We start from the raw sequence: 24,603 nt of genomic DNA, 5'->3' as shown, positions 1-24,603 counted from the left end.
GGGATTTGTGCTGAAAGCAGCGTTGATAATGCAGGCATGTTTTTGCTACTGCTGAGCAGTGCTTACACAATCAAGGCCTTTTCTGCTTCTCACAATGCCCAATCAGTGAGCAGGCTGGGTGTGCACAAAAAGTCAGGAGGGGACACAGCTAGGACAGCTGACCTCAACTGACCAACGGGATATTCCATACCACACAACATCATGCTCGGCATATAAAGCTGGGGGAAGAAGGAAGTGGGGGACGTTCAGAGTTATGGTATTTGTCTTCCCAAGTAACAGTTACGCGTGATGGAGCCCCGCTGTCCCGGAGATGGCTGCAGGCCTGCCTGCTGATGGGAAGTGGTGCATTAATTCCTTGTTTTGTTTTGCTTTGCTTGCGCATGTGGCTTTTGCTTTATGTATTAAACTGTCTTAATCTCAACCCGAGAGTTTTTTCATTTTTACTCCCGATCCTCTTCCCTATCCCACTGTGGGGGAGTGAGAAAGCAGCTGTGTAGGGCTTAGCTGCCAGCTGGAGTTAAACCATGACACCACCAAAAATGAGCAGGGCGCTGGACACTAGAAGTGTTCTAGGACACTAGAAGAGAGGAGAAAAGTGGCAGCCAGCTGGACAGGAGCGTGTAGCAAGAAAGCATGAGGCAGGGAATGAGACAGCAAAAGGACAGGGTCGCTTAGTCCAACAGAGATCGAGAAAGAAGCAGCAGAGAGGAAGACAGGCATCAGAGAGAGGGAGAGGGAGGAGGACAGACAGACAAAGAAGGACGTGGAGCAAAGTGGAGATGCAGAAAAAAAAATGGGACAGGCAGCATGACAGAGGGGGAGGAAAGAAGAGCGGGACAGAGAGAGATGGAGAAAGACGAAAGAGTGACAAGAGACCAGGGCAGAGAGGGATGATGAAACAACAGGGACAGAGAACACAATGACCGTGTCACAGCACAGTGACAAATGGAGGAAAGGGGTCGGGGGCTGGGGGGAACAACACAAAACAAACCACAGAGCTACACGCTACAGGGCAGAGAGGGAAGAATTAAGAAATAGGGACAGGGAGCTGTTAAAAAAAAAGAGCGCCAGAAAGTAAAAAGGCCAAAGCAGCTCCCGTCCACAGCCAGTAAGTGCTTCGCCCATCTCTTTTCACCCCCACGCCGTGAGAAGAGTGAGGCCAGGCACAGATGACAACCCAGGCAGGCCTGAGGCAGGTGCAGTCAACGGCATCCCTAGGGGAGGAACAAAAAATCCCCCACCCTCAGCGCAGCCTCTGGGAGAGGGAAAGGAGAAACAGTGACAATTATGACCGTAGATCATCCCTGGACAAAACCCCTCCTTCCACAGTGGCTTCTGGAGACACCACTCTTTCCTGCACTGCAGCCAAGGGCACCCACGTTAAGGGATACTCAAGCGCATTCAAGGGAAAGTTTGCAACTTTCATGATGGGGCTGGGGGGTGATCTGGGGCTACGCAAGAGGCTTCAGGGGAGGTGCTGAAGCTGGGGGCAGCTGCACGCAGCAAGCAAGGCCGGGGCGAGCTCAGGGGCAGCTCTGGCGAGCTGGGGAGGCACCCGGGGTCTGTGCCTGCGGGGCGCGTCCGCCTCCTTCCCCTCTTCCCTTCCCCGGGTAAATCCCTGGGGATGCCCTGACCCGGCTCGCCCAGGAGCCCCCCCCACAGCGGGGGGTGTGATGCTTTCTGTTCCCTAGCGGCCAGTGGGCAGGAGAGACACCCGCACCCGCCAAAGGGGCTCGCTTGACTCACCGGTGGCCTCGGCCCTCACCCGCCGCCACCGCCTCCGACGGAACCGGCGCCCAGTGGCAGCCGCGAGCACGGCAAAATTGCGCTACTGCGCGTGCGCGGCTCCCGAGCTGCAGTACCCAATTTTGGTCACAGGGTGGCAGCATTACCTTAATTAGTCTGTCCGAACAGCCAGCAGGCTCAGCAAAGATCCGTGTCTCAGCCCCGTTTATACCATCTGAAGTCGGTAAGCCTGGGGTTCAGGGATTACATTTCTCCGCCCTTTTCCCAGTCGCAGCCCCAGCAGTGATATTAAGTGCCTTGTACAAAAAAGCATCCACGTGGTTTGAGCATTTCAGCCTTTTGCATTTGCCTGCATTAACATTCAGGTGGTTGTTTCTGTCCCTACCCTCCTCCCCTTACCTAGGGGGAGAAGCAGCACAGGGAACCTCTGGAAGAGGCTTTTTGCCCCCCACAGTAAGCCCCAGCAATTGCTGTATCCATCCACATGTGACATCAGGGTGGTGGGAGTGACAGCAGCAAGTCAACAGAAGCTGGGGTGGTGAGGGGAAGGGAACAGAGGCCACGCTGAAGGCACATGAAAAAAGACTGCTTTCTGAAAGAGGGGCTGCAACGTTTATCAGGAAACAGTGCATCCGAGCTGAGCCGGTGCAAGTGGCTGCTCAGCAAATGCACAACACACTGGTGCTCCTTGGGCTCCGCTGTTCACACCTTTCATCGCCCCTGTACTATCTGTACTCTGCTCTCCCAACCCTCCATGCACACAAGACTTCCTCTGCCAGCCTTGTCACTCAATATTAAGAATTCAGTCCGAATAAGGGATAGGATAGTAGCTGAGCTGAAGGAGGTCAGGTTGAAATACAACACAACCTTTAAAAACTAGAATGATTTGAACACATAAAATCAATATTAAGATTAATCGATACAATTTTGAACACATTCTTGGCATAAAAGTGAATGATTTTACTGATCTTGGACAATGTCCCATCCATTCGTTACAGCATTGCTGCAAGCAGATAACCTTGAGGCTGCAGGACAAGGTTGTACTGTAATCAGTGTCTCCAAAATACGTAATTATAATTTGACTCTGCTTTTTTACATAATAATAAAAAAAAGTACTTCAGAGCACAGACAAAACATTGGGAAGAAACCCCATAACATTCAGTTCCCTCTCTTTTTAAAGATTTAGAAAAATACCTAAGTAACTGCTTAAGTACACATAATAAATTATATGCTATAGTTGTTCAGCAGTTAAGTTTAAACAATGCTAGTCAATTTGTAAATCATAAAATTTTAATGCTTTTAAAGTTTCGTTTATGATGGGAAAAAAAATCATAAGGATAAGAAATCCCCTATACAGTTTTACTTTTAAAGAAAAAGAAATTCAAATCCCCAGTGCTGCAATTCATAAGGCTACCAAAAAAGACCGGATGATTTGCTAATGCTTTTGGGTGTACTGAAGCATGCAGAGGAACAATTTTAATTATATCTCAACTGTTACAACTAAGAACCCAAAGACCACTGATGCCATCAACTTTTCGAACACATCTGTGCTTGGGTCTTTGGAAGGAAATTCTCTCTCTTTTTTTTTTTTTTTTTTTTAAGAGAGCTGAAAGTCTTGTTGCTGGTAACTTCTATGGCAAATTACATTGTCTCTGAAGATGCATGCTGATGGGAAGTTCATAAAACAACTTCTCTGAATGAGAAAGATTTCCTTTTTGGAAAGTCTAACAGAAGCCAAAATTAAACACTGCAGGACAGTGGTCCCTGGTCCCTCAACTTAGCTTTCAGAGGGCCAGAGGTCTGACTCCATCCTCAAGAAAAAACACATCAGCTAACTGGGTTGTTCCTGCAGTCGCCAGGTTCCTCTTCATTATCTGCCAAATCACAGTGCCAGCATGAAGCACCACACCGGCTGACACAGGCCTCTTCCACAACACCCTCCTCCTCAAAAGGAACATGGCCTTCCACTCACCTGGCTCTACACCGATTCCCATGTTGGACACTGCAGCTGTCATCGCTTGTGGCACCTAAGATATCAAAAGACAAAACTGCTGTTGTGCTTGGAAGAAACCACTAGACCCACACTCCTCTCTACTAGCCCAGCTCACCTCAAATGCTCATCCAATTCCAAAGACAGCCCACACAGCACCTGCAAAACCAGAGAGAAACGCTTCACTGAGTTGCCATATAACACTTTGCTCTTAGACACCAACCCAGCTGACAACCACCTCAACTTCTCAGACCTCTTGTTAGCATGCAGCTTCACCCTCCTTTCTGCAAAAATGAAGAAGGGACATGCTGAGACACTACCTGAAACCACAGCCTGCCCATACCCATTCTCATCTTCTGCTCCCTCACCTCGGACACTCAGCCACCCTACCTCTGCCATTTACAGGTTACTACATTGAGGCGCAGGTACCACCTGTAAAACACAAACAACAAGGGATGCCAATTACTTCACCAATACAACACCTGAAAAATCACCGCTACTTCAGCCCGCCATTCATGGCTCACCTGGCCCAAGTCATCTCTGGTGCCAATATCCCACTTCACACCTTCAAAATAAACAAACCAAAACTAATGACCTAGCCATATAGCCACCGGTCACATCTTCCCTCTGACACCACTTGCCAACCCACCTTCTCACAGCCCTCCGCTTGCCTCTCCTCCATTGTTCTTTGGCACATGGCTCATGCCCCTGCATCTGCAAAACCAGTATTGAACAAGTCACCTGGATGCAGATCAATAGCTTAACAAATCCAGAGGTCTTGTTTCCACACAGGAACACCATCTAGTTTCCAACAACAGCCTGCCAGCAAAAAACCCCAAAGCAATGCTAAACCCTATGCATACAAGCCTTAATGCCTTTGAGACTCAATCCATTCAACTAGCACTTCAGCAGCCTCTCCCAAATACTTCCTGTCACCCCTCAACATCCTCACCTGCTGCTGAGGTCTACCTGCTCCGAGGTGGACTGTATGGTCTTCCCCTGCCTAACATCACTACACCCCTGGGCAGAGCAGCTCCAACCCAGACACATGTGCAGACTGACGCTGCGCACAAACAAGGCAAATTACTTGACCCAGAGACAAAAAGACTCTCAGCAAGAAGATTTACTCCCAGAGGGAAGACACCTTTAGATGAGAAAACCTAGGGGGCCACGAAGAAGAATCTACAGCTACCCCAGAAATCAAACGCCACAGCCCATGACAAAAACATACGGCCACAACCACAATGACAGATGCGCGAGAAGCCGGGCCCCAAGACCTAGCACTAAAAGGATGCAGAGAAGTAATTGTCCCAGAAAAGGGCTCTGAAAATAGACCACTCAACAACAGATATGCTGACACATCCTGGATCACTGCTGCAAGACAAGACCATCCGCAAACTTCTTGGACATGAGATACACCAGATAGATCTGTGCATTGAGCTTCTAATGCAAAAAAGGAAGTGCTCAGTTAGCATTATGCTGATGAGCTGAAGCACACAACAGCCTCAGCACAGCCACTGATATGCCCGCCTAGCACAAAACAATGGGAACATCAAGACCTGAGCAACACATGCTACAGTACACACAAAACAAACAACACAAACTACCTCCTTACCAACGAAGCCCCTTAGGGAATTACAGCAGTGGTCAGCCAATGGAAAAACCCATTATGGTATGACATGGCGACTCACAGAACTAAGAAGGACACCTTACAACTACAGAACCTGGTGCTAAACACGCAATGGATAAAAAACCCACAAAACCGTAATTGCCATGACTGGTACTACAACACCTCTCATTGGACACAATGAAAAAGGCAAAACTGGAATAAAAGAAAAAGCTTGCATATCCAGGACTACAATAGAAGACACATCCCTGGCTGCAGGTTGTTACAAGCGCAAATAATACACATCCTGTTCTCCAAGAAATTCCAGGGAAGACAGTGACACAAACCTGTGCTGGATGTAAGTGCCCAGTCAATGCCTCCAAGTAACAATGACTGTGACATCCAGATGGACAGTGAAGGGACAGATGCAAAAACTAATTCAGGGAATAAAGTAAGGAAACGCACAGAGAAGCAGAGACCTCACAGTTCAGGAGGATGTATTTTAACTTACCTACCACTTTACAAGACAAGTCTCATCTGACTTTCATCCCTGCCTACTGTGATGCAGAGGCCTGGATGGTTTTTGCTGCGTCTCTCATGACTTTGTTACACCTCCCATCAGCCACAGAGAGACTAAAACAGAACAGACCTCACTGACACACAAATTCAATGGCAAAACTGATCTGAGAAAGGCTGATGAACTCTCCTCCCTTTCCCAACCATCCCTCAGCCTCAAAACTTCATAAACCACTTTCCCTTCTCCTGAAGTGTCAGGGAAGGAACCCCATTCCCTCCTGACAGCTCCTGCCCTGTATTTGCACCCCTGAACACCCTGCACCATCTGCTCCTCAGGAGCTGCTCTTCCAAGCCATGCCCCATGTTCTGTGGGCACCTCCTATCTCCTATCATCCCACAAACTCTGGCTCTGCTACAAGCCCATAAAGTAAGTGAAGTCCTCATGCTTATAAACTACAAGGACACTGCTGCAAGCCACAAAGGCTCTAGAGACAACATGGCACTCTGCCGGCGATCCGGAAAGGTGATAAGCCATGTCAGACCCTGAAAGACGCTATGCCTTATGTCACTGCTGCTTTCCTGAGAAAAGCTAAAGCTCCATATACAGATGCATACAAGAGGCTCAACCTAACCCCTGCTAGACAATCTCACTATCAGTCCTATGAAAGAGAGAAGGTATCTGCCGCTTACAAAATATACAGCAAACTGGTGAAAAAAACCCCAAGTTTCCATCTTCCATAGTCAGGGATTGCAGGAAAATGCAATACACATAAAATTTAAAAAACCACACACTATTAAACCATTTTGTCAGCCCTAAACACTTAAAACAAAGTTACTGGCCAAAAAATAAAAAAGCTACATACAAGTGTATTTTCTACTATATCTGCAGCTGAACCTCAACTGGTCCCCCAGCTCTTACCTCGGAAAGATGACTACGCTTCTCTCCACGACCAAAGCTCGATGTGGGCACATCCAGCCAGCTCCAGAGATGTCACCTCCAGCAGCGCCAGCACCTTCGGTTTGTGGGGTGTGAGGTGCTGAGCAGAGAGCCACCTGTACTGGAAGTGACAATACCTGCTCTTTTACTGCACCTACATCTATTGCATCAGCAACATGTCTGGGTAGGGAATTCAACTTTATTTTTCTGGGGTATAGATAGAAACAGGTACGTTTCCTACCAAGCTGTGTAGGAAAGTAGCTTGTTTAAATACAATAACAATATTGTTATCAAAAGTGATGTGCTTTAGCTTCCTATGAAGAAAACAAAATGCTATGGGATTATGCTTCATTTCTGGCAAGAGCACCCATGCTGCCTAACTTATACCAGAATGACATTCTGGATAGGAGCAAATGACAAAGCAGAACTAGATCCTCTAAGAATCGCTTCTCAAAAATATCTCCAGTTGCAAAGTAAATTATTTACTGTAAAGTGACAACAATTCAGCGTTACCTTGGAGGTGTCTCCAACTGACTCCCTCAACAGAACTAGATGAGCCCCAAAGGACAGAAAACACACAAAACCCATGGAAATACAAGAAATGTATCAGAAACTGTATGAAGCAGCCTACTTAACATCTAAGTAGCTAGAACAAAAATGAATTGCAAAACATGACAAAACCCTCCATGTTGGATGTGTGGACAAAAATAGCTGAAGGCTATCACCTTCTCTGAAAAAACCAAGAGGAGATCTGAGCCAACAATAGACATCTTTGGGTTACCAGGTACCAAAGAGAAACACACTAAGACAGAAAACAAAGACTGCTCTGGAGTATACCTGTGGCTTGGGAAAGGCTCTGACAGAACAAGAGGCATCATCATGGCCCTGAAGGGACTAGAGAGATGAAAGAAGTCTTGGGGATGCAACGAGCTCAAGGGGGAGTTGAACAGAGCGCACTGGGGACCGAATGGAGCTGCACCGAAACAAATGAGAGGGCAGAACAACCGGCTGGGAGAGCAGATGCAGACTCAGCTGCATCTCAGACGCAACTCACTTGAGAGCTCCTGTAGAGAACTATGCCTTCCAGCATGTCCTAGAAGAAGATGTGTAGAAGTGGTGCTCAGGGACATGGTTTAGTGGTGGACTTGGCAGCGTTACGTTTATGGTTGGACTCAATTAATATAAATGTATTAGCAACAAAAGGAGAGCTAAGGAGAGTCACTATTATTTATTGGATGCGAGGGGAAACATAGTGACAAAGGATGAGGAAAACGTTGAGGTACTTAATGCTGCCTTTGCCTCAGTCTTTAACAGTAAGACAGTTGCTCTCCAACGGCCAACTGGAAGCCAGGCGCGGGAAGGCCACTGCTGCCGGTATTCCCAGCAAGCCAACACGGCCGACCGGAAGTCCGGTGCCGGAAGCCTACCTACATCCAGACTGCCTCACAGCCGCGCACCCGGAGCATCTGCTGATCCCCTCCATCGTGTCTGCTCCGGCAGCCCCTCCGCCCTCCACCGCGGCGCCCCCGGCTCCTCACCGAGCCACACCGCGCGCCCGCAGCCCGGATCGCGCCGCGCAGGCGTACGGAAGGAGGCCGCGCTCTGTGACGTCACCGCCGGAATCGTTTCCCTGCGTTCTCTGGCCGGGGCTTCCGCGGCCTCCCGGTGTCTCCACCGGCCATGAGCAAGCGGAAGGCTCCCCAGGAGAGCCCCAACGAGGGCATCACCGACTTCCTTACAGGTAGGTGGGGGGGTGGGGGGGGTTGGGGGGGGGGTATGGGTGTGTGTGGTAGGCAGGCAGGCAGGGCGGCCGCGGGCCGGCTGCTCTCACCGCCCTTCTCCCCGTAGAGCTGGCCAATTACGAGCGCAACGTCAACCGGGCGATTCACAAGTACAACGCGTACAGGTACCGCCTCCCTCTCCCCCGCCGGCGCCCCCGGCTTGGGGCGCCGCCTGCCGCCGCACGAGCCGGGCGAGCAGCGCCTTCCGCGGCCGGGCGCTGACCAGCCCTGTTCTGCAGGAAAGCAGCCTCGGTCATTTCCCGGTATCCCAGCAAGATACGGAGCGGGGCCGAAGCCAAGAAGCTGGTGGGTGCTTGTGCCCAGGTTGCCGGCGGGAGGTCCTTGGGGCGGCTGGAGCGGGGGCGCGGTGCCGGGGCTTCCGGCAAGCGCGGGGCCAGCGCGAGGCTGGCCCCGCCGATGCCACCTCCTCTTCCCGGTGGCCGAGTCGGGGCTCGGGACCGGGGCTGCGGTGCGGATGCTGGAGGGGGTTCACAGCTGCAACTGGGGGCGCCAGCTGCGTCTCTGCCTGCAGAAGGATTCTGTTGCGGCAAGTTCCCCTTCGCTCTGTTACTGCTTTACTGAATTAGGGGAACTCAAGCCGTAATAAGGCCTTGTTCAAAATCACTGCTTTGGGGAAACTTTTTATGTAGCCCTTGAATTACAGTGTTTATGTTGATTGTGTCGTACCCTTGAATTCTTGTGCTCCCTTATGGTTCAATGTTTTATTGGTGTTGGTGGCCTCATAGTTCTTTCTGGGCTCTAAATCTTGGGAGCTTTCCTTTTTTTTCCTAGATATAATGGCTTTAAGTGATCTTGAAGTTAACTTGTCGCCCCCCCACCCCCTCCAAATTTAGGATGGAGTAGGTGCTAAAATAGCTGAGAAGATAGATGAGTTCTTATCCACTGGAAAACTACGCAAATTGGAAAAGGTGCGTTTCTTTTACTCTGTCTCTCAATAATTGCTTTTATTTGTAACTTGCAAAGTACCCTGCTTGCTTTATGCAATTTCTGTTGTCCCTGGAGAGACTGATGTCCAGGTTGAGAATGGTGGACATGGAGTGTAAGGCGAGTAGAAAGCAGGGAACAAAAAGCTCAGCCAAAGCCTCGAAACTGTCTATTTATGAAAATATTCTAGGTTATATAATCAGCATGTGAGTGTCTTCTCTGAGAAGTGGAATTTGGCCTCTGGAAGGCTGTGGAGTTTTGTGGTTTAACCATGCTGTTCACCTTAGTGTGGGTAGTTAGGCAGTTTTCAGGCTTGGTACGTATGGCATTATTGTGATACGCAGTACTACCCTTGGTACTCTTTTGCATCGATTTATAGTGAGCCTCCAAAGCAGAGTCTGACTAAGCTGTTTTATCTTCTCAGGATTTCTCTGTTTATTGCAAATGGACTAACGAAGGGTTTGGTTTGTGGTTTGTTTTTGCAGATCCGACAAGATGATACAAGTGCATCTATCGGCCTCCTGACACGAGTTACTGGCATTGGGTAAAGCTTTTTTGGTTTGGTTTTGGTTTTTCCTTCTCTAGTTTACTTGGTGGAGTTATGAACAGAATTTCTGTGGTTGCAAATAACGAAGAGAATGTGTTTGAGCTGATCTGTAATGCTAACACTGAGACACCATAGTTGTGATGTCAATTGGCTGAAAAGAAAGGGTATAGAATAGTCGACTACAGGCTTTGCAATAGAGGAATGACAGTGGGAAGCTCCTGTGTAACCTGAGAGGGGAAGGAGAGAGGAGCTGGTCAAGAACAGAAGCACGAAAGACTGAGAACAGTGTAAGTGAGGAGTTCCTTTGGGACTTTTGGTGGGAAGTTGGGCCCAGGGACGATGATGCTTGGTTGTGTGTTTGTAAAAGGAGAAGTAGAGCCCTGAAATGGGCAACAAAACAAAACCAAACAAAAAGACAAGACAAACAAGCAAACAAAAAAACCCCCATCAGGGTCTTTGTGCAATGTTTGAAACTCTTCAGATGAGGAATGCGATCGTTCTCAAGTAATTCTGAGGGAAAATGTGCTCAAAGTTTGAGGATGTACTGGGCTTTGAGAATGCCTTTGAGAAATTGGGATGGGATGCAGAAGGAGAAGCTTGAGTGCTGTCCTGTCTCAGGACAGTGGAAGTTTCCTCTCTTGGTCTGGAATCTGGCAAGAGATGCAGGGAAGGGTAAGAAAGGAAGTAAATGACAGGTCAAGATCTGTTAATTCTATTGTAAGAGTTTTATTGAGGAAGTGCATTCGAGGTCTTGAAGGGTGGTGGAGCTGTAACCGTGGGATTCCAGAGTAGTTGGGGAGTAGTTCCCCGGGAAGGTACTATGCTTCCAGGCTTGTGGTTCTCAGTGTTTTGAGACAGTGAATAGTTCTCTGGGTGTAACATTACTTGAATGCCTGTCTGACAGTTGAAGACTCGCTCTTTCCCTGCAGAGTCATCTAGATTAATCTAATGACAAACCCTTAAAGGAGAAAAAGGTTTAGCCATTCACTTGAGCGTTGTGTTTAAGGCAAATTCTCCAGCCAAACTGGAGCTGGGCCTGCAGTACTGTAGGTTCCAAACTGGAGCCGCCTTGGGTTTTTTCAAGTGCTAGTCTAAAGACACTTTTGTGTTGCTGTTGCTTTAAGCTGGTTCAGCTGTGGTTAAAGTAGTTCTTAGAATCATTCAGTATTGTTGTCTAAAGCAATATTGCCTATTTGGTGAGATTTTGTTTATTTTTTACAATTATACAGCACTATATAGTTGTATCAATGGTAAAAAATATGCAGGCCAAGCCTTGGATTGCCATCTCTGCTAACTGAAAGTACAAACTGGAAATGTCTATGCTGAAAAGAGGGTAAGCATCAGAAGTGGCTTCAGTCTTGGCCTTGAAGAACCTAGGCAGTTACAGTGAATTCTAGTGTCCTTTTCAGTGTTAGAAGATTCTTGTTGTTCCTGATGGCAGATTGCCTTGTCTCTTTGCAGTCCTGCTGCTGCTAGGAAGTTTGTTGAGGAAGGAATTAAGACTTTAGAAGGTAAGTGTAACTTTGGGTCCTCAGTTCACACTCCAGTAATGTTGTTTTCTGTCAAGTTGTCTGTTCCACAGTGGTACTGTGATAGCAGATATGCCCTGGGCTTTGAGGAAAATGTGTAAGATGCTAAAGTTAGTGCACAGGCTAAAGGCATTACATACATATCTAAATTAAAGTACTTGGAGATTACATGGAAAATCACAAGGATTTTGGCTTTGAGGTGAATGGTCTATTGAAGTCTTTACTGGGAAGTGCCCTATGCTTTTGTACTTGTCCTATCAGCTGTTGAGGGTCAGTGTAAAATCTCTTGCTTTGTGTTTGAGGTTGCTGTTTTCTTGTTATGTATTCCTTGCGTGCATCATCTTTGCATTGGTGGAAACTTTACTGTAAGATTTTTAGTCCTCAAGTAACTTTGTTTTTCTTAATTCTTCTAGATCTAAGAAAAAATGAGCACAAGCTGACCCATCACCAGCGAATTGGGTTGAAGTAAGCTTTCTTGGGTGCCAGTGCTTGGCTTTTCTAATAACTCCTTCAGACACCAGGATGTAATGTAAGGTTACGCAGGCCAAATAAGGTTCTCTTCTCTCTGCGTGCTCTACATGCTTTTCAGCAGTTATTCTAAGCTTTTGTTTCATTGGAGTTGAAATTCAGTAGGCTTAGTCTCCATCCAGAAGGAAATTAATTTAAAATAACTTTTTTTCAGTTAGCTCTTGGAGAATCACTTTAGCAAGCTTGCAGTGCTATTTTTTGCTACGTGCTGTGAGCAAGGGAAAACCTTTGCATATCTGAACTTGAGAATGCCATGCAGAATGCGTGTCTGTCCCTTAGTACTTACCAGCTTGAATGCTGCTTGCTGAATGGCTGTTCCAGTGCATTAGTTCTGTCTGCAGAGCTTGGGATTGGGATGGTTGGGTAATGAGTGTCAGGGAACATGTGGCTCTAAGGGCTGCTGGAGGGGTGAACAATGTGCCTGCTGGTCAGGTGTGTCATTGTATCACCTGACCTCTTCTCCACAGTCAAGCAGCATGCTGGCAGTCTTGTTTTTTACAGCTGCATGCAAAGATATCAGGAGCTATATTTGACTTGTGAGCTTCCATTTAGCTCTTTCCAATGTAGATCACCTCTGACCATGGCCAAGGGACCTGTTCTCCTGCTTGCTGGTGGACTGAGTTTTGTCAGGAACCTTTTGTATTTTCAGAGGGCTCTGTAAATATATACCAATTGGTTATATGGTAATATTACTCTCACCTCACAGCAGTTCTTCATATACGGTGGAAATAATATGCAATGAAACCATCTTCTAAGCATTGTTAAGCTTGTAGTGAGTTTTTACCATTGTTTGGCAAGATGCTTTCTAAGACGTTTGAGGAGTTTTTTGTGATGTGACAGTAATGTAAGTTGTATTCTTTCCTCTGATATACATATAATTGAATGAAATTGTAAGATACTACCCTTGCTACCCTTTCAGATGCTTTTATTTTTATATATGCAGATATTTTGAAGATTTTGAGAAAAGAATCCCGAGGGAAGAAATGCTGCAAATGCAGGTAAGAATGTCTTTATTGAGGATGTGAGGCACCGATGGCCAGTGAATGACTGACACCCCTAAACACACATCTTTCCTTTTTACATAGGAAATTGTGCTGAAAGAGGTAAAGAAGCTGGACCCAAGCTATATTGCTACAGTCTGTGGCAGTTTTAGAAGAGGTTGGCACTCTGTGATCTTACTATGTTTATTTTGGGCTAAGCAAGACTCATTACTATGTATGTTGTTGTTCTAGAGAGAAAGTCTGTGCTGGAACCTGGCTTTTTCCTGTCAGTATTGTCTTGACTGGTTAGTTGGGTGATGAAGCACCCACATAAATCCTTCCTTTTCCACCCTGCCCCCAAAAAGAGTAGTATATTGTAACATGTGAATTGTTTGCTTTGTTTTCACATCAACAACATTTGTGCTTCACTGCTATAGAGTACAGCAAGAAATTCTTGGGTATTTTCTGAGACATGCAGGGATATAAACTTTTTGATGGAAGAACAAGGTTCTCTAAGATCATTTTTTTGCACATATCTTGAATAGTGACTGACTTTTCTACAAGAAAAACATGTTTATAGGAAGAGGTTAGATGGATGTTCACCAATGTTAGTATACTTTTTCATACACAGACTGATTTTGCTTTGCTTCTTACTTGCCTAGGCGCAGAGTCAAGTGGCGATATGGATGTTCTCCTGACCCATCCGAGTTTCACATCTGAATCATCCAAACAGGTGTGTTTCTCTGCTGCTGTGGATCGGCAGCGTGTGTGTTACTTTCAGAAGGGTATGTTTAAATTCAGAAGATATGTAGTCTCAGACTTGAATTGCAGCTTCGTGCATCTTTTCATTACTGTAATAGTAAACTCCTCTTGGATCACCATGTTTATTTTGAGGAGTTATAATCACTTCTTACATCTGTGTATTATGTTGCGTTCCTCTCGAAGAACTATTCAGTATGTTTACTCTTACCCTTCTCTCCCTCCTCTTCACACACACCCACCCCACCCCCTCGAGTTCATCTGCTTTTACGACATAGAACTGTAACAGCTAGCTGGATAAAGCAGGGATTAAAGGTAGAGTAAGTATCTTTATTGTAGCCATAATTTTTTGGATGAGAAGGAAATGTCCTGTTGGCCTTGTAATCTTTTGGGACTAAATCTGGAGAAGTTTTAAGGACAGTTTGTATGTCTTGTGTTGCTTCTATAGATTTATTTCCTACAAGTTGAAAATTCAAACAAAGAAATGAGTTTTGTCACTTCCAATGAAAGCAAGCTAACATGGGGATTTTGGTGATTTTTTTTTTTTTATGTTGCATAACTGTAATTTTATTAGCTTTTGCTTCAGTATTGTTATCTTTTTTTCCCCTCCGGGTCAAACTGCATGTACAATAATACACACCATTATAGTGATGTTCTCTACTTATCTGAGCTATTGTCTGGTAAACTGGTAAGATATTCTTGTTATTTGAGAAATAATTTCTTCTGTGTTGTCGCTGTTCCTAGTCAAAACTTCTGCGTCAAGTTGTAGAACAACTGGAAAAGGTCCACTTTGTCACAGATGTGCTGTCTAAAGGTGACACCAAATTCATGGTAAGGCTTTTTTGCTGGTGAGGGATGTTGGAGGGGATTACCTTTCCTGACAAAAGCTAAGATATATACAAGATACGTTGTTTGGACTGCTGGAGTTGTGATTTCTTTTTTAACTTTTTTTTTTTAATTCCCCTCTTCCCCCCCATAAAAACTTTCTGCAGTTAACTCCTAGTGACTCTCTCATGGTAAGATTTCAGTATTAGAAAATCTACAGGTATTTATGTAGTTATGAACTCCGCTGATATAACCTTCATCACACAATGCAAACTGTTTCTCTGTTTTGCTTGATGTTTTCCCCAGAACCTTAGCACAACCTCATTCCTTCCAGTGGTCACACCAGTGACTGCTTTTGTAACTCTGTCCTCAAGATCTTGGAAACGCTATCTTTGATCTTGGACCTATGTTTACCTTGTTTTGTGTAATACATAATGTACTTTTGTCTCCTTTTTTTGTCAATTTTGTTGCAGAGCAGATTTAATGGATAAGCTGCCAGACTCAGGATATAATAGGGAATATATGGAGTGCCTAAAGAAAGTAATGAATTACAGGAACATTCATTTTGTTAGGTCCCTTGCTCACAGCAAAACTTTTTTTTTCTTAAACATGTGGACTGGGTGTTATCTTGCTTCGCTTAGTTTTCTTTACAGGACCCAGGTATCCTGGTCTTACAGACTGGTTAAAAGTTACTTCTAACAGAGAAGTGTAGAACCATAAGCAATACTGAGTGGAAATAAGGACTGGTTAGTTGCTGTCAGTCACTCATACTGGCTTTATGGAATTCCTTGGAAGCTCAGAGGAGTGGTCCTGCCAGGAAGGTTCACCAAAGGTCTGTGACTTAGGAATTTCTGTTCAAGAATCAAGATACTGTTATGTTATATCCAGCTAATCTTTTGGAAGGCATAAATATGTAATACTACAGGTAAAGATATTTGCTTTCCTAAGATGAAAGGGGCTGTTGGAGCACTAAGTTATTTCATTTTTTTGTTACTTGGTTTGGTTTTACTTAAAATAAGAGCTACAAGAACCTGCGAATTTGTCTTCAGTTTAGTTTGTGTTGTGTCTGAGAGGGAATGAAACTTGATGGCTTTTTTTTTTTTTTTTGGCTTGATCCTTAGGAGGAATAAGTGAAAGTCACTCTCATTTTTGTGAGTGGTTTAAGTGTGAATACATATGGGCTTAAAGCTAAGTGTGCATCTGTGAGCCAGATGCAGAGACACTGCATTCCCAGTGTGCATTCCCAGTTCAACAAGCTCATTATAGTTTGACCATTTACTCTGTATAATCCTGTCAGTCTTAAATGGTTGTGGAATAGCTCTTGTCTTCAAAGTGGAAGTTAAGAAAGGAATGTTGTGAAAAGGGAAATGGGACTGCAGCTGAGAAACTGAGAAAAGTAAGTCTCAGTAAGGAGACAGACAATGTAACTTCAAAAGCATAAGCAATGCTAAGTTTTCAAAACAAAGCTAAGAATAGAAGTCTCAGCATGAAGCTGAAATTGGTGAAATGGTTTAGTATGTAAACATTTCGCATCATTCCTTATGGTTCATGTCCCTACCCCCTACTGCAGTGTCATTTAAGGTGATCGTAGACTAGAGAAAAAAATGAAAAGGCTGAGATGTCAATTAGTTAAGATTACAAAGCAGTTTGAAATGAAAGTGGCAGAGGATTTCTCCAGAAAAAACTTTCTTTCTTTAAATTTCTATTAGCTTGAGCTTCATCTGCATTTTCCTTAAGTTGCTGATGTTTGTGCATACTGAAGAGCCTGATAATAGGGCAGAGAAATGGGAAATGAGAAGTCCTGTGATCATTCCTGCTGTAGTAAAAATTAAGCAGTTATACGCTACATTGAGCTCCAGTCCTCTTAGCAGTGTAAAATAGTGATTCGCAGTACTATGGCGTCCACCTGTGCTAGTAAAATACTTAATTGGTTCAGTGGGAATTTAACTTTGCTCTCCAGGATAACTGAGGGTTGTTGAGAGGTTGTTTAGGGGTGGTGAGGTGAAGATGGGTCTCGAATCTGTTTAATTTCATTTTTAATTTCTTGCTTTCCTTACTTCCTCACAGGGTGTCTGTCAGCTGCCAGATAAAGAAGATGGAACAGCCTATCCACATAGGAGAATTGATATTCGGTACATACACCAAACACGCCACCCTGCCCCGCAAAACCTCTACTTTAGCTGTCCACTACATAGCAGGCATTTGCATCAAGTTCTGTTCAAATCTCTACTTCCATGTTCAGAACATGGCATGTACTAGTTTCTAATTCCCTTGAGGTATGGGAAACTGCCAGGGTTACTAGCCAGAATGCTGTAAACCATGACTTTGTATCCAGTTTCAGAATTGTGACCTATTGTATCATACTGCTTTGAGGTTAATTCTTGGCCGGAGTACGAGCACTATAACCATGTAGTAGCTTCAACAGTGGCTTAAACAGACTTTAACCAGTAACTTCTGGGTCAGGATGGATGTGCTGAAGCTTTCTTTGACATGCAGTTCATTTCATTCTTGCATCTGGCTTGTGGGAAAATCAAATGCATAGAGTTGCAGAATATGTGCACGTAAATAGAAAGTAAACTTAGAACGGTGTCTGAATGGCTGAATTTCAAATGGCTTGTAACTCTTTTGTTACATTTGTTCTAAATCTGTACTTTTCCACTTTTATTGTAGGCTTATCCCCAAAGATCAGTATTACTGTGGTGTACTGTATTTCACAGGAAGTGATATATTCAATAAGAACATGAGAACTCATGCTCTGGAAATGGGCTTCACGATCAATGAGTATACAATTCGTCCCTTGGGTGTCACTGGTCAGTCTGGGCCTTTGCACAGAGTATTCCTTCTAGTTACATGCTTTGTGTGATCTTCTTAAATTGGTTTCCTGGTGTACTGGAAATACTTCTGATAAATACTGTAGTTAATGAAATTTTTCACAGTGTCCTTTCTGGTATCGGACACCATTATAGCAAGAAGAGGCAGCCTACTTATGTATAGGTAGCGCTGTGGCACAAAGTTACCTCTGTGGGCCACCTAATCTAATTAAAGTCTTACTGACCTGAAGTTTGTTTTTTCAGTGTCATGCACAGCACATACGTGGTTTCTCATTCTTTTAACAAGATAAGTCATGTCCTTCAGTTTTTTTGTTTTGGAGGGAGGGGGTGACTATAGGTAGATATACACATGAATATAAATGCATGGCCCCAAAATTAATTAATTACCTTACTTCCTTTGACACTAATGAAAATCAGTACCTAAACACTGTATGAAAAGGTCGGGGGGGTGGGGTGGGGGGGTGTGTTTCGGTTTGGTTTTTTAAGTCTGTTTTTCTTACGGCAGTTTTGTCTTAATCTTGCCATGCATTTGGCATTTCAGGATCATACAGACTTTCCACCTTTCAAATAGCATCTATAATTTGTTTGCAGGAGTTGCTGGGGAGGCCCTACCAGTAGAATGTGAAAAAGACATCTTTGACTATATCCAGTGGAAATATCGAGAGCCAAAGGATCGGAGTGAATAACTGCTTCTCTAGGTTTGTAACCTAGAGATATGTTTTCATATCTTCTTATGAACATACGAAGTGCATATAATTTCTTTGGATGTTATTGCAACAAGCGTACATTACTGATGTTTAAAGCAAGTCCATGGCACTAGCACAGAAAGTGTAGTGAAGATTAAATCCTGTAAGATCTCATTTTGTTGTCCCTCCCTCTCCCTGCCCCCTTCCTTAAAGCTGATTAAAACATTTATTGGGTTTAACTGAATGGGCTTTGATACTACAGAATCCTGTGGGGAAGGTGGTATGGCAGTCAGACCCCTTAGAGAATGCATATTGTCTTTTGCTTTGGGATTTAATAAAAAACTATCAGGAAAATCACAGGTTTCTGTTTAACCCCTGAGGAGCAGAAAGTTCTGAAGTAAACGCAAAATGGTTCATCATATTAAATTTCTCGTGGCTTGCTTGGAAGATGATGGCTGTCTATCAAAATTAGTGCTGGTTCTTTGGGGTCACTGGAAAGTCCTACAAAACAATATTAGCCTTTTATAAAAGGCTATGTGCTTTGATTTGATAATACTTGTGGTGATCGAGGCTTTTTCCTAATAATTTTAGTAGCCCTTAGGCTGTGATCGTTGTTAGAAAAGTCTGGATATTTCAGACTGAACACACCTCCTTAGCTTGTTTCTTGTAGTTTTGCAAAAGACAATCAGAGTTCTGATGCTTCCATGTTTTAATATCATATACACAGACGTAGTCTCTGAAAACATTACTGTCTGTTCAATGTCTAAAAACTGGGCAGTTCTTGGAGGAAATAATGTAATTTTTTTGCTGTTTACTTTGTTGAGGTTGAAAGACTTGGAAGTGAAACTATTGCTTTTGTGTGGTTGTTGGAAATTGTCTCATCAAGTACTATGCATGACTTATTTTTTAAATTTTTTTTTGAATGCAGTTTGAGTGATTATGTCTGTAGAGCATCTTGGAATGCTCAAATGCAGGTTTTGCTAATAGAAGCTGCTGGAATAAATTGCTTGAGTATATGTAATCTGACAGCATCTGTGTGTAGCAGTAGGCACTTTATAACCATAGATCAGATTTGGTCATGGCAGTGAATTAGTACTGGCGTTGCACAATTAAGAAAACTTAATAGCTCTAAAACTTCAGTATGAGACTGGTTTGTTTCATATGTATCGAGAGACTAGAAGAATTGTATTAGGAGAGCATTATTCTTACAACACTTAAGTGCCATAATTATTACAAGATTATTCTTACTGCACTTAGATCTCAGACTCTGTATGTCTCTTGTTTCAAATCTGTATTTGAAGGGGAGGGGATGGAAGAAGGCACCTAAAAGTCTGTTTCCCACCCCTGCTGAGTAGATGAAAGAATAAAAAACTTTTAATACTTGTTACACAAAACAATGTCTCGTGTAACCAGTCAGCAAACATGTTGAGGCAGGCTTTTTGGAACGTAGAAATCAGGCCAAAAAGAGACTGCCCATGTGCTTAGTTGCACAGCTAACTCCTCCAATATTTTTTGCTTAAAAATACATTGCTGGAACACTTAAGACTAGTGAGAAACATGAAAGGCAGAAATGTCTTGAAGTTGCACCTTGGCACATAGTTATAGAATGCAAAGTCATCATTGCTGGTGCTATTGAAATGCTACACTTTTATGTGATTACAGAAGAATGAACGTGACACACAAGCTAGAGATAACTAACGATTTTCTGTAGGACTTCAAAATTGAACAAGGATGTTATATTCAAGCTCTGCAGTAACTGGAGCAAGTAGAAAAAGGAAATGGGGTACATGTCTTTGGAATACCCTTTCCGGTCTTGAAGTGGAATTTTTAAACCATTATTCATGTCTCTGTTGGCTGCTGTCAAAAACCTCCAATAACGGAGAACCTGAGATCTGCTGGGCCAGTTGCTTTCTTTGAAGCATTGTTAAACATTACAGGTTATTTCGACTCTACGTGGAAATGTTTGAGACATCTAGATTTTAAGATACTCTTTTGAGCTTTTAAAGAAACTAATCTTCACTTAATTTGCTTGCCTAGGGAGAAAGGAAGGGAATCTCCTAGCACTGGGTCAGCCTATTGGACACGCTATTGCTCATCATGCAGGGTTATGCACTGAAATAAATGTAAGGTGTTTAGGTGCTTATGTGTTGCAGGCTGATGTTAGCTCGTGGAATAGGGAAGTTTGTGGCACAGTGCACAAATAACTAGATTAAAATGGACATCCCTTTATACTGCTTTGCATTACTAATATCTCTTAGTCTTTTGGCAGGTGCTCAGGTGTGATCATTGTGCTGCTCTACTGACTAGTGTTTGACAAGATGAACTGAAGCCACGGTCACAGTGCTGAAAAAACTCTGGATGTTGAGCAATGTTGCTGAGAACTAATTGGCTTGCAGATTCTGGTCTGGTGATGATGCGTGCAGTAAAGCCTAGAAGTACAGCCTGAGGTGCAAAGGCAGCTTTCACCCTCTTGACCTATGATAAGCAGCATGTGATCTGCCCTTCCGTCCTTTCCTCAGCCACTCTATCTTGTCCACTGATTCCTCCTCGCTGCTCTCCCTGTGACAAATCAAGGTTAACATGCCCTGGCTGTGGATTAGTGACCTTCCCCAGCTTCATTCTGGCTTTCTCCTTTTATCCAGCCCCAGATGTCCTACTGAAATGATTTAAGACATTCAGAAGAAATCGTAAGGTTTCCATGCTTTCCTGTATAAGGAACACAGAACATTACATAGTCGTGCATGCTGAAGTGTGGTTTATTTTGGACAAGAGCCTTCCCTTGCCAGTTCTGAACAAATTCGTGTCCCCTTTGTGGATATTTCTCTTAGCCAGAAACTAATCCTTGTTTACTGGCTAAGCATCTATTACAGGTTTAGTGAGGTACACAGAGATTTTGTAAATGCGTGGAAATTCTTGATAAAAGGATTATTTTCTGCCTCCTCTGCACTAGCTGTGCTGCAGTTTGCTGTTTTAAAGTGGTATACTTTTCTTGTACTAAATAATGTCTTCCCTATAGAGTTTGTCCAGCTGGAACTGGCTGGGAGAACTGCTGTTGTGGCTTTTAAAACCACAAGGATGTGCGCCTGTGTAGAGCTTGTTCTTACACAATTGCCTGTCTTTGTTCTCTGTGTCTTTGAACTCCTTTGAAGTTCTCCAGAATAGCTTTTCTATATATCCATTTCTCCAGTTGGGTAAGCAGGTTCATGAGTGCTTGCAGTTTTTACTTTGCGCCTAACTCTTAGTGTAATGAGCTTTAGGAGTGGTAAGCAATGCAGATGACCGTTTGCAATTGTTGGGAGCTCCTGAGAGCTTTGTGTTGCCCAAAGATGGTGATAGCAGAAAGCCTTCAATTTCTTTCTTTTCATCTAAGAACACTACTATGCACATTAACTAGATTACTGTTGTAAGAATTGTGCAGTTACCCCATTCCTCATAACTGAGTCTAAAACAAATGAATGTTGCCATTGTGTGTGACATAATGGGAGATTATGTTTGTAGACATAGGCATTTGCCAGGATGGACCTTGCTTTTATTTACAAAGTAAAGGAACCACCAACACAGAGCAGCACTGTGGGTGTACCTCTGAGGCTAATTTAGTGTCAGAGGAGGCAGCTGACAGTGAATAGCCACATGTTTGAAATATGCTGTGAAAGGAAGAGGAGAAATGACACTGTGTTTCCCTAGAGAGGACAGACTGTACAGGCTCTGAACAGTGTTGATACTTTGCCTTGTGGTGCATTTGTCCTGGTACCTTGAAAGAAAAAACAACCTGTGTTTCTTTTTCTCCTGATATTCTTAAACATACAGAGATTTATACCTGCATAAATTTTTAAAGACAGAAAGATCCATTCTTGATGAAGGTCACAGATCCTATTGTTTTATGTAAATGTTACCTTTTTTTTTTTTTTTGACATCAAGCCTTGATTCAAAAATGTCAAGTGATGAAGAATAAGCAAAGTCTCTGGGTTTTAGCACTTTTTTCAAACCACACCACCCCCCTGCCCAAAAAAAAAAAAAAACCAACCAAAAAACCAAAAAAACACAACAAAAAAACTAAACAAAACAACCCAAAACCAACCCAAACCTACAAAAAAACCCCAGCCACCCAATTATATAAAGTTGTGTAATGTAGGCTTTTAACAGATAACTGTTTAATCTAGCAGCAACAATTCTGCTTCTGACAGACTGCACCTCTTCTCTCTGTTAACCAGCCTTCTCCTGATTAAGGGATTGACATTTTGAACTGATGTAGGCATTTCCCCACTCAGCTGCGTATTGGTCTGCTAGATCATTCTTCTGATCTGTTTCTATGTATGTGTAGACACAAGACTGAGGAAGCTGGCTGTGTCCTGAAGTACTCCTAAAGAATACCATTTTCAACTACTATCTGTATCTCCTTATCTCTGTGTTAAGTGTCCTAGTGCAGTGCTGAAGCTCATGCTAAGCTGTTTCTGTGTCCTTCTAAAACCTTTCAATATGGCCATATGCTAATGTGACCATTCTCGTGTTGCATGTGACCCGTGTTCTTTGTTCCTAGATATGTTGTAGCACTATCGATTGCAGTGTTCTGTATTTAGTTCAACTTGCTGTTACCCAGAAGACCGGTCTGATTAACTGATGCATTTCAGCCACTCCCTATAGAGTCAATCTGCTCTTTTTTATATGCAAACCTGTCAGCTCTGATTTTATAGCTCCTCTTAAATCATTGTGAAAGCTAATAACTATTTTGGATGTGAGAGAAGATCCCATCAAGATTTCATTACTAGTTGTATTTGGGACAGGGATTCTGTTGGTTAGCTTAAAACTTAACTAGTTAGTGAACTAACTTGGACGTATTATAGAGCAGCAGCATGGAATGCATTGCTGATACTGTATTTGAATACCTTGTAGGAGTATAAGGCAAATGTATTACAGAATTGCAAGCTTGAAAAGGCAAGACTATTTTATACATAGTCAAATTGACTATTGCTAATTATATAACATTTTTCCTGATCTGTTAATGATGAGGTCGTCTGTCTGCCTTTATGGGGACAGAGAGGAGTTTGCATCCGTATTGTCAGACTACTTAACCTGACTTGAATCGTAAGACAAAGACAGGAGTAATACTGTTTCTTATTTTTATCTGACTTAGGCCTGCTACAGAACTACTACATTTTTTTTTACTTGTTCTTATATAATTAGCATTGATCAGTCTTAGTAGTAGAGATTATAGACTGATACTCTGGCTTATCCCTTTATTTGCTTCTGGTTTTCCTTTTGGAGTTGAATTATTTCCTGGGAATGTTCCCCAGCCCTAATGCATGCAGCGGTATGTACAGTGACTAGAAGTTAACTTGGTGCTATGCAAAGTCTTCTGATGCCTCATAGTAAAATATATATAGCTGATGTATTCAGTGTTTTCTTCAATAATCAGTGGGAATAAAGTAAGTGAGAACTTAATCATGAATGTGCAATCCTGTTTGATTATTTTTTTTTAGCTGTAATTTTAAGAGCATCAAAATGCAGTTATACAAGCTTACCTTACCACGTTTACGAATGTTTCCTAGGCAGCGAACGCATTACACTGATAGGTTCTCCATCAATCTCAACAGGTAGTCCAGAAGTCTACTTCGTCTTGCGATTTGAGGCAGAATTTGCTGGCCTTGCAGGATTTCTCCATAACACTGAATGCTTCTAAATGGAAGAAAAAGGCCTTGTTCAGAGTCTGCGCATGTTTGTTTTTCTTGACAATGCGTCTTTTCCACCCCCCCAGCCCCGCGTTAGCTGGCCCGTACTTGGGGCTGCTGTGTGTTGCAGTTCTTTCGCTCCTCGTCCTCTAGAACTGGACTGCAAGATACCTGGGAGTCACAGGAGGCGTTGTAAACCTCGTGCAGACTAGCAGCTGGGATTTGTCGGCAACAGGGGCTGCACCGTTGGCAGTGTTTGCTCTTACATCGAGACTGGGGGTGCCTATCTCCTCCTTTAGCCTCAGGGCTGTAATGGCGCTTACTAAGGGCTCTGTCTGAGCAGTAGTTCAGAACAGGGATGGCAAGGAGCAGGGAGGTTGTTGGTATGGTGGCTGTAGCAGCCACTGGAATCTCGCACCGGCTTTGTGACGGGCTGGGTGAAGTGGAGCTGCCCTGCCGGTCCGTGCGCGAGGCCTGGGGCAGTTACTACAGGGCCTGGTGTTCGCTGCCCCCCACCACGCACCTCGAGCGGGTGTTGCAACGTCCTGCTGGCCGCCGAGACCGGAGCTGTCTCCGGCCGCTTCGCCGCCGCTTCTCGCGCCAGCAGGAGGGCCTGGCGCCCAGAAGCCCTCCCGCAGACGGGTACGGCGACCTGGCCTACTCCCGCGGGGCCGCGCCGAGCACTAGGCCCCGCGCCCGACACGGCCCTCAGCCTCCTTGGTAGGAGGGGC

The 24,603-nt window shown here is 44.0% G+C and overlaps 1 protein-coding gene across 3 annotated transcripts; it reads left to right on the top strand.

Moving 5' to 3' along the window:
• The first annotated feature begins 8,443 nt into the window (after positions 1–8,443).
• Positions 8,444–23,652, top strand: POLB (DNA polymerase beta). Of its 3 annotated transcripts, none has more exons than XM_086477255.1 (15): positions 8,444–8,536; positions 8,644–8,701; positions 8,816–8,882; positions 9,431–9,505; positions 10,007–10,065; positions 11,530–11,579; positions 12,011–12,062; positions 13,069–13,123; positions 13,211–13,283; positions 13,768–13,838; positions 14,609–14,695; positions 16,757–16,821; positions 17,360–17,499; positions 18,112–18,218; positions 20,476–23,652. In XM_086477255.1, exons 1-14 carry the CDS (start codon positions 8,476–8,478, stop codon positions 18,204–18,206), a joined length of 1,008 nt encoding a protein of 335 aa, XP_086333381.1. In that variant the 5' UTR covers positions 8,444–8,475; the 3' UTR covers positions 18,207–18,218; positions 20,476–23,652. The 3 variants fall into 3 exon arrangements, with proteins under 3 accessions (XP_086333381.1, XP_086333382.1, XP_086333380.1); XM_086477256.1 differs by having other exon boundaries at positions 20,465–20,482; XM_086477254.1 differs by lacking the exon at positions 20,476–23,652 and having other exon boundaries at positions 18,112–18,445.
• The last annotated feature ends 951 nt before the right edge of the window (positions 23,653–24,603 follow it).

This window comes from Leptosomus discolor, chromosome 23, assembly GCF_034619465.1.
Source record: "Leptosomus discolor isolate bLepDis1 chromosome 23, bLepDis1.hap2, whole genome shotgun sequence".
Classification (NCBI taxonomy): Eukaryota; Metazoa; Chordata; class Aves; order Leptosomiformes; family Leptosomidae; genus Leptosomus; species Leptosomus discolor.
Note: the sequence above shows the minus strand (reverse complement) of the source record. Positions and strands in the feature narration are given on the sequence as shown.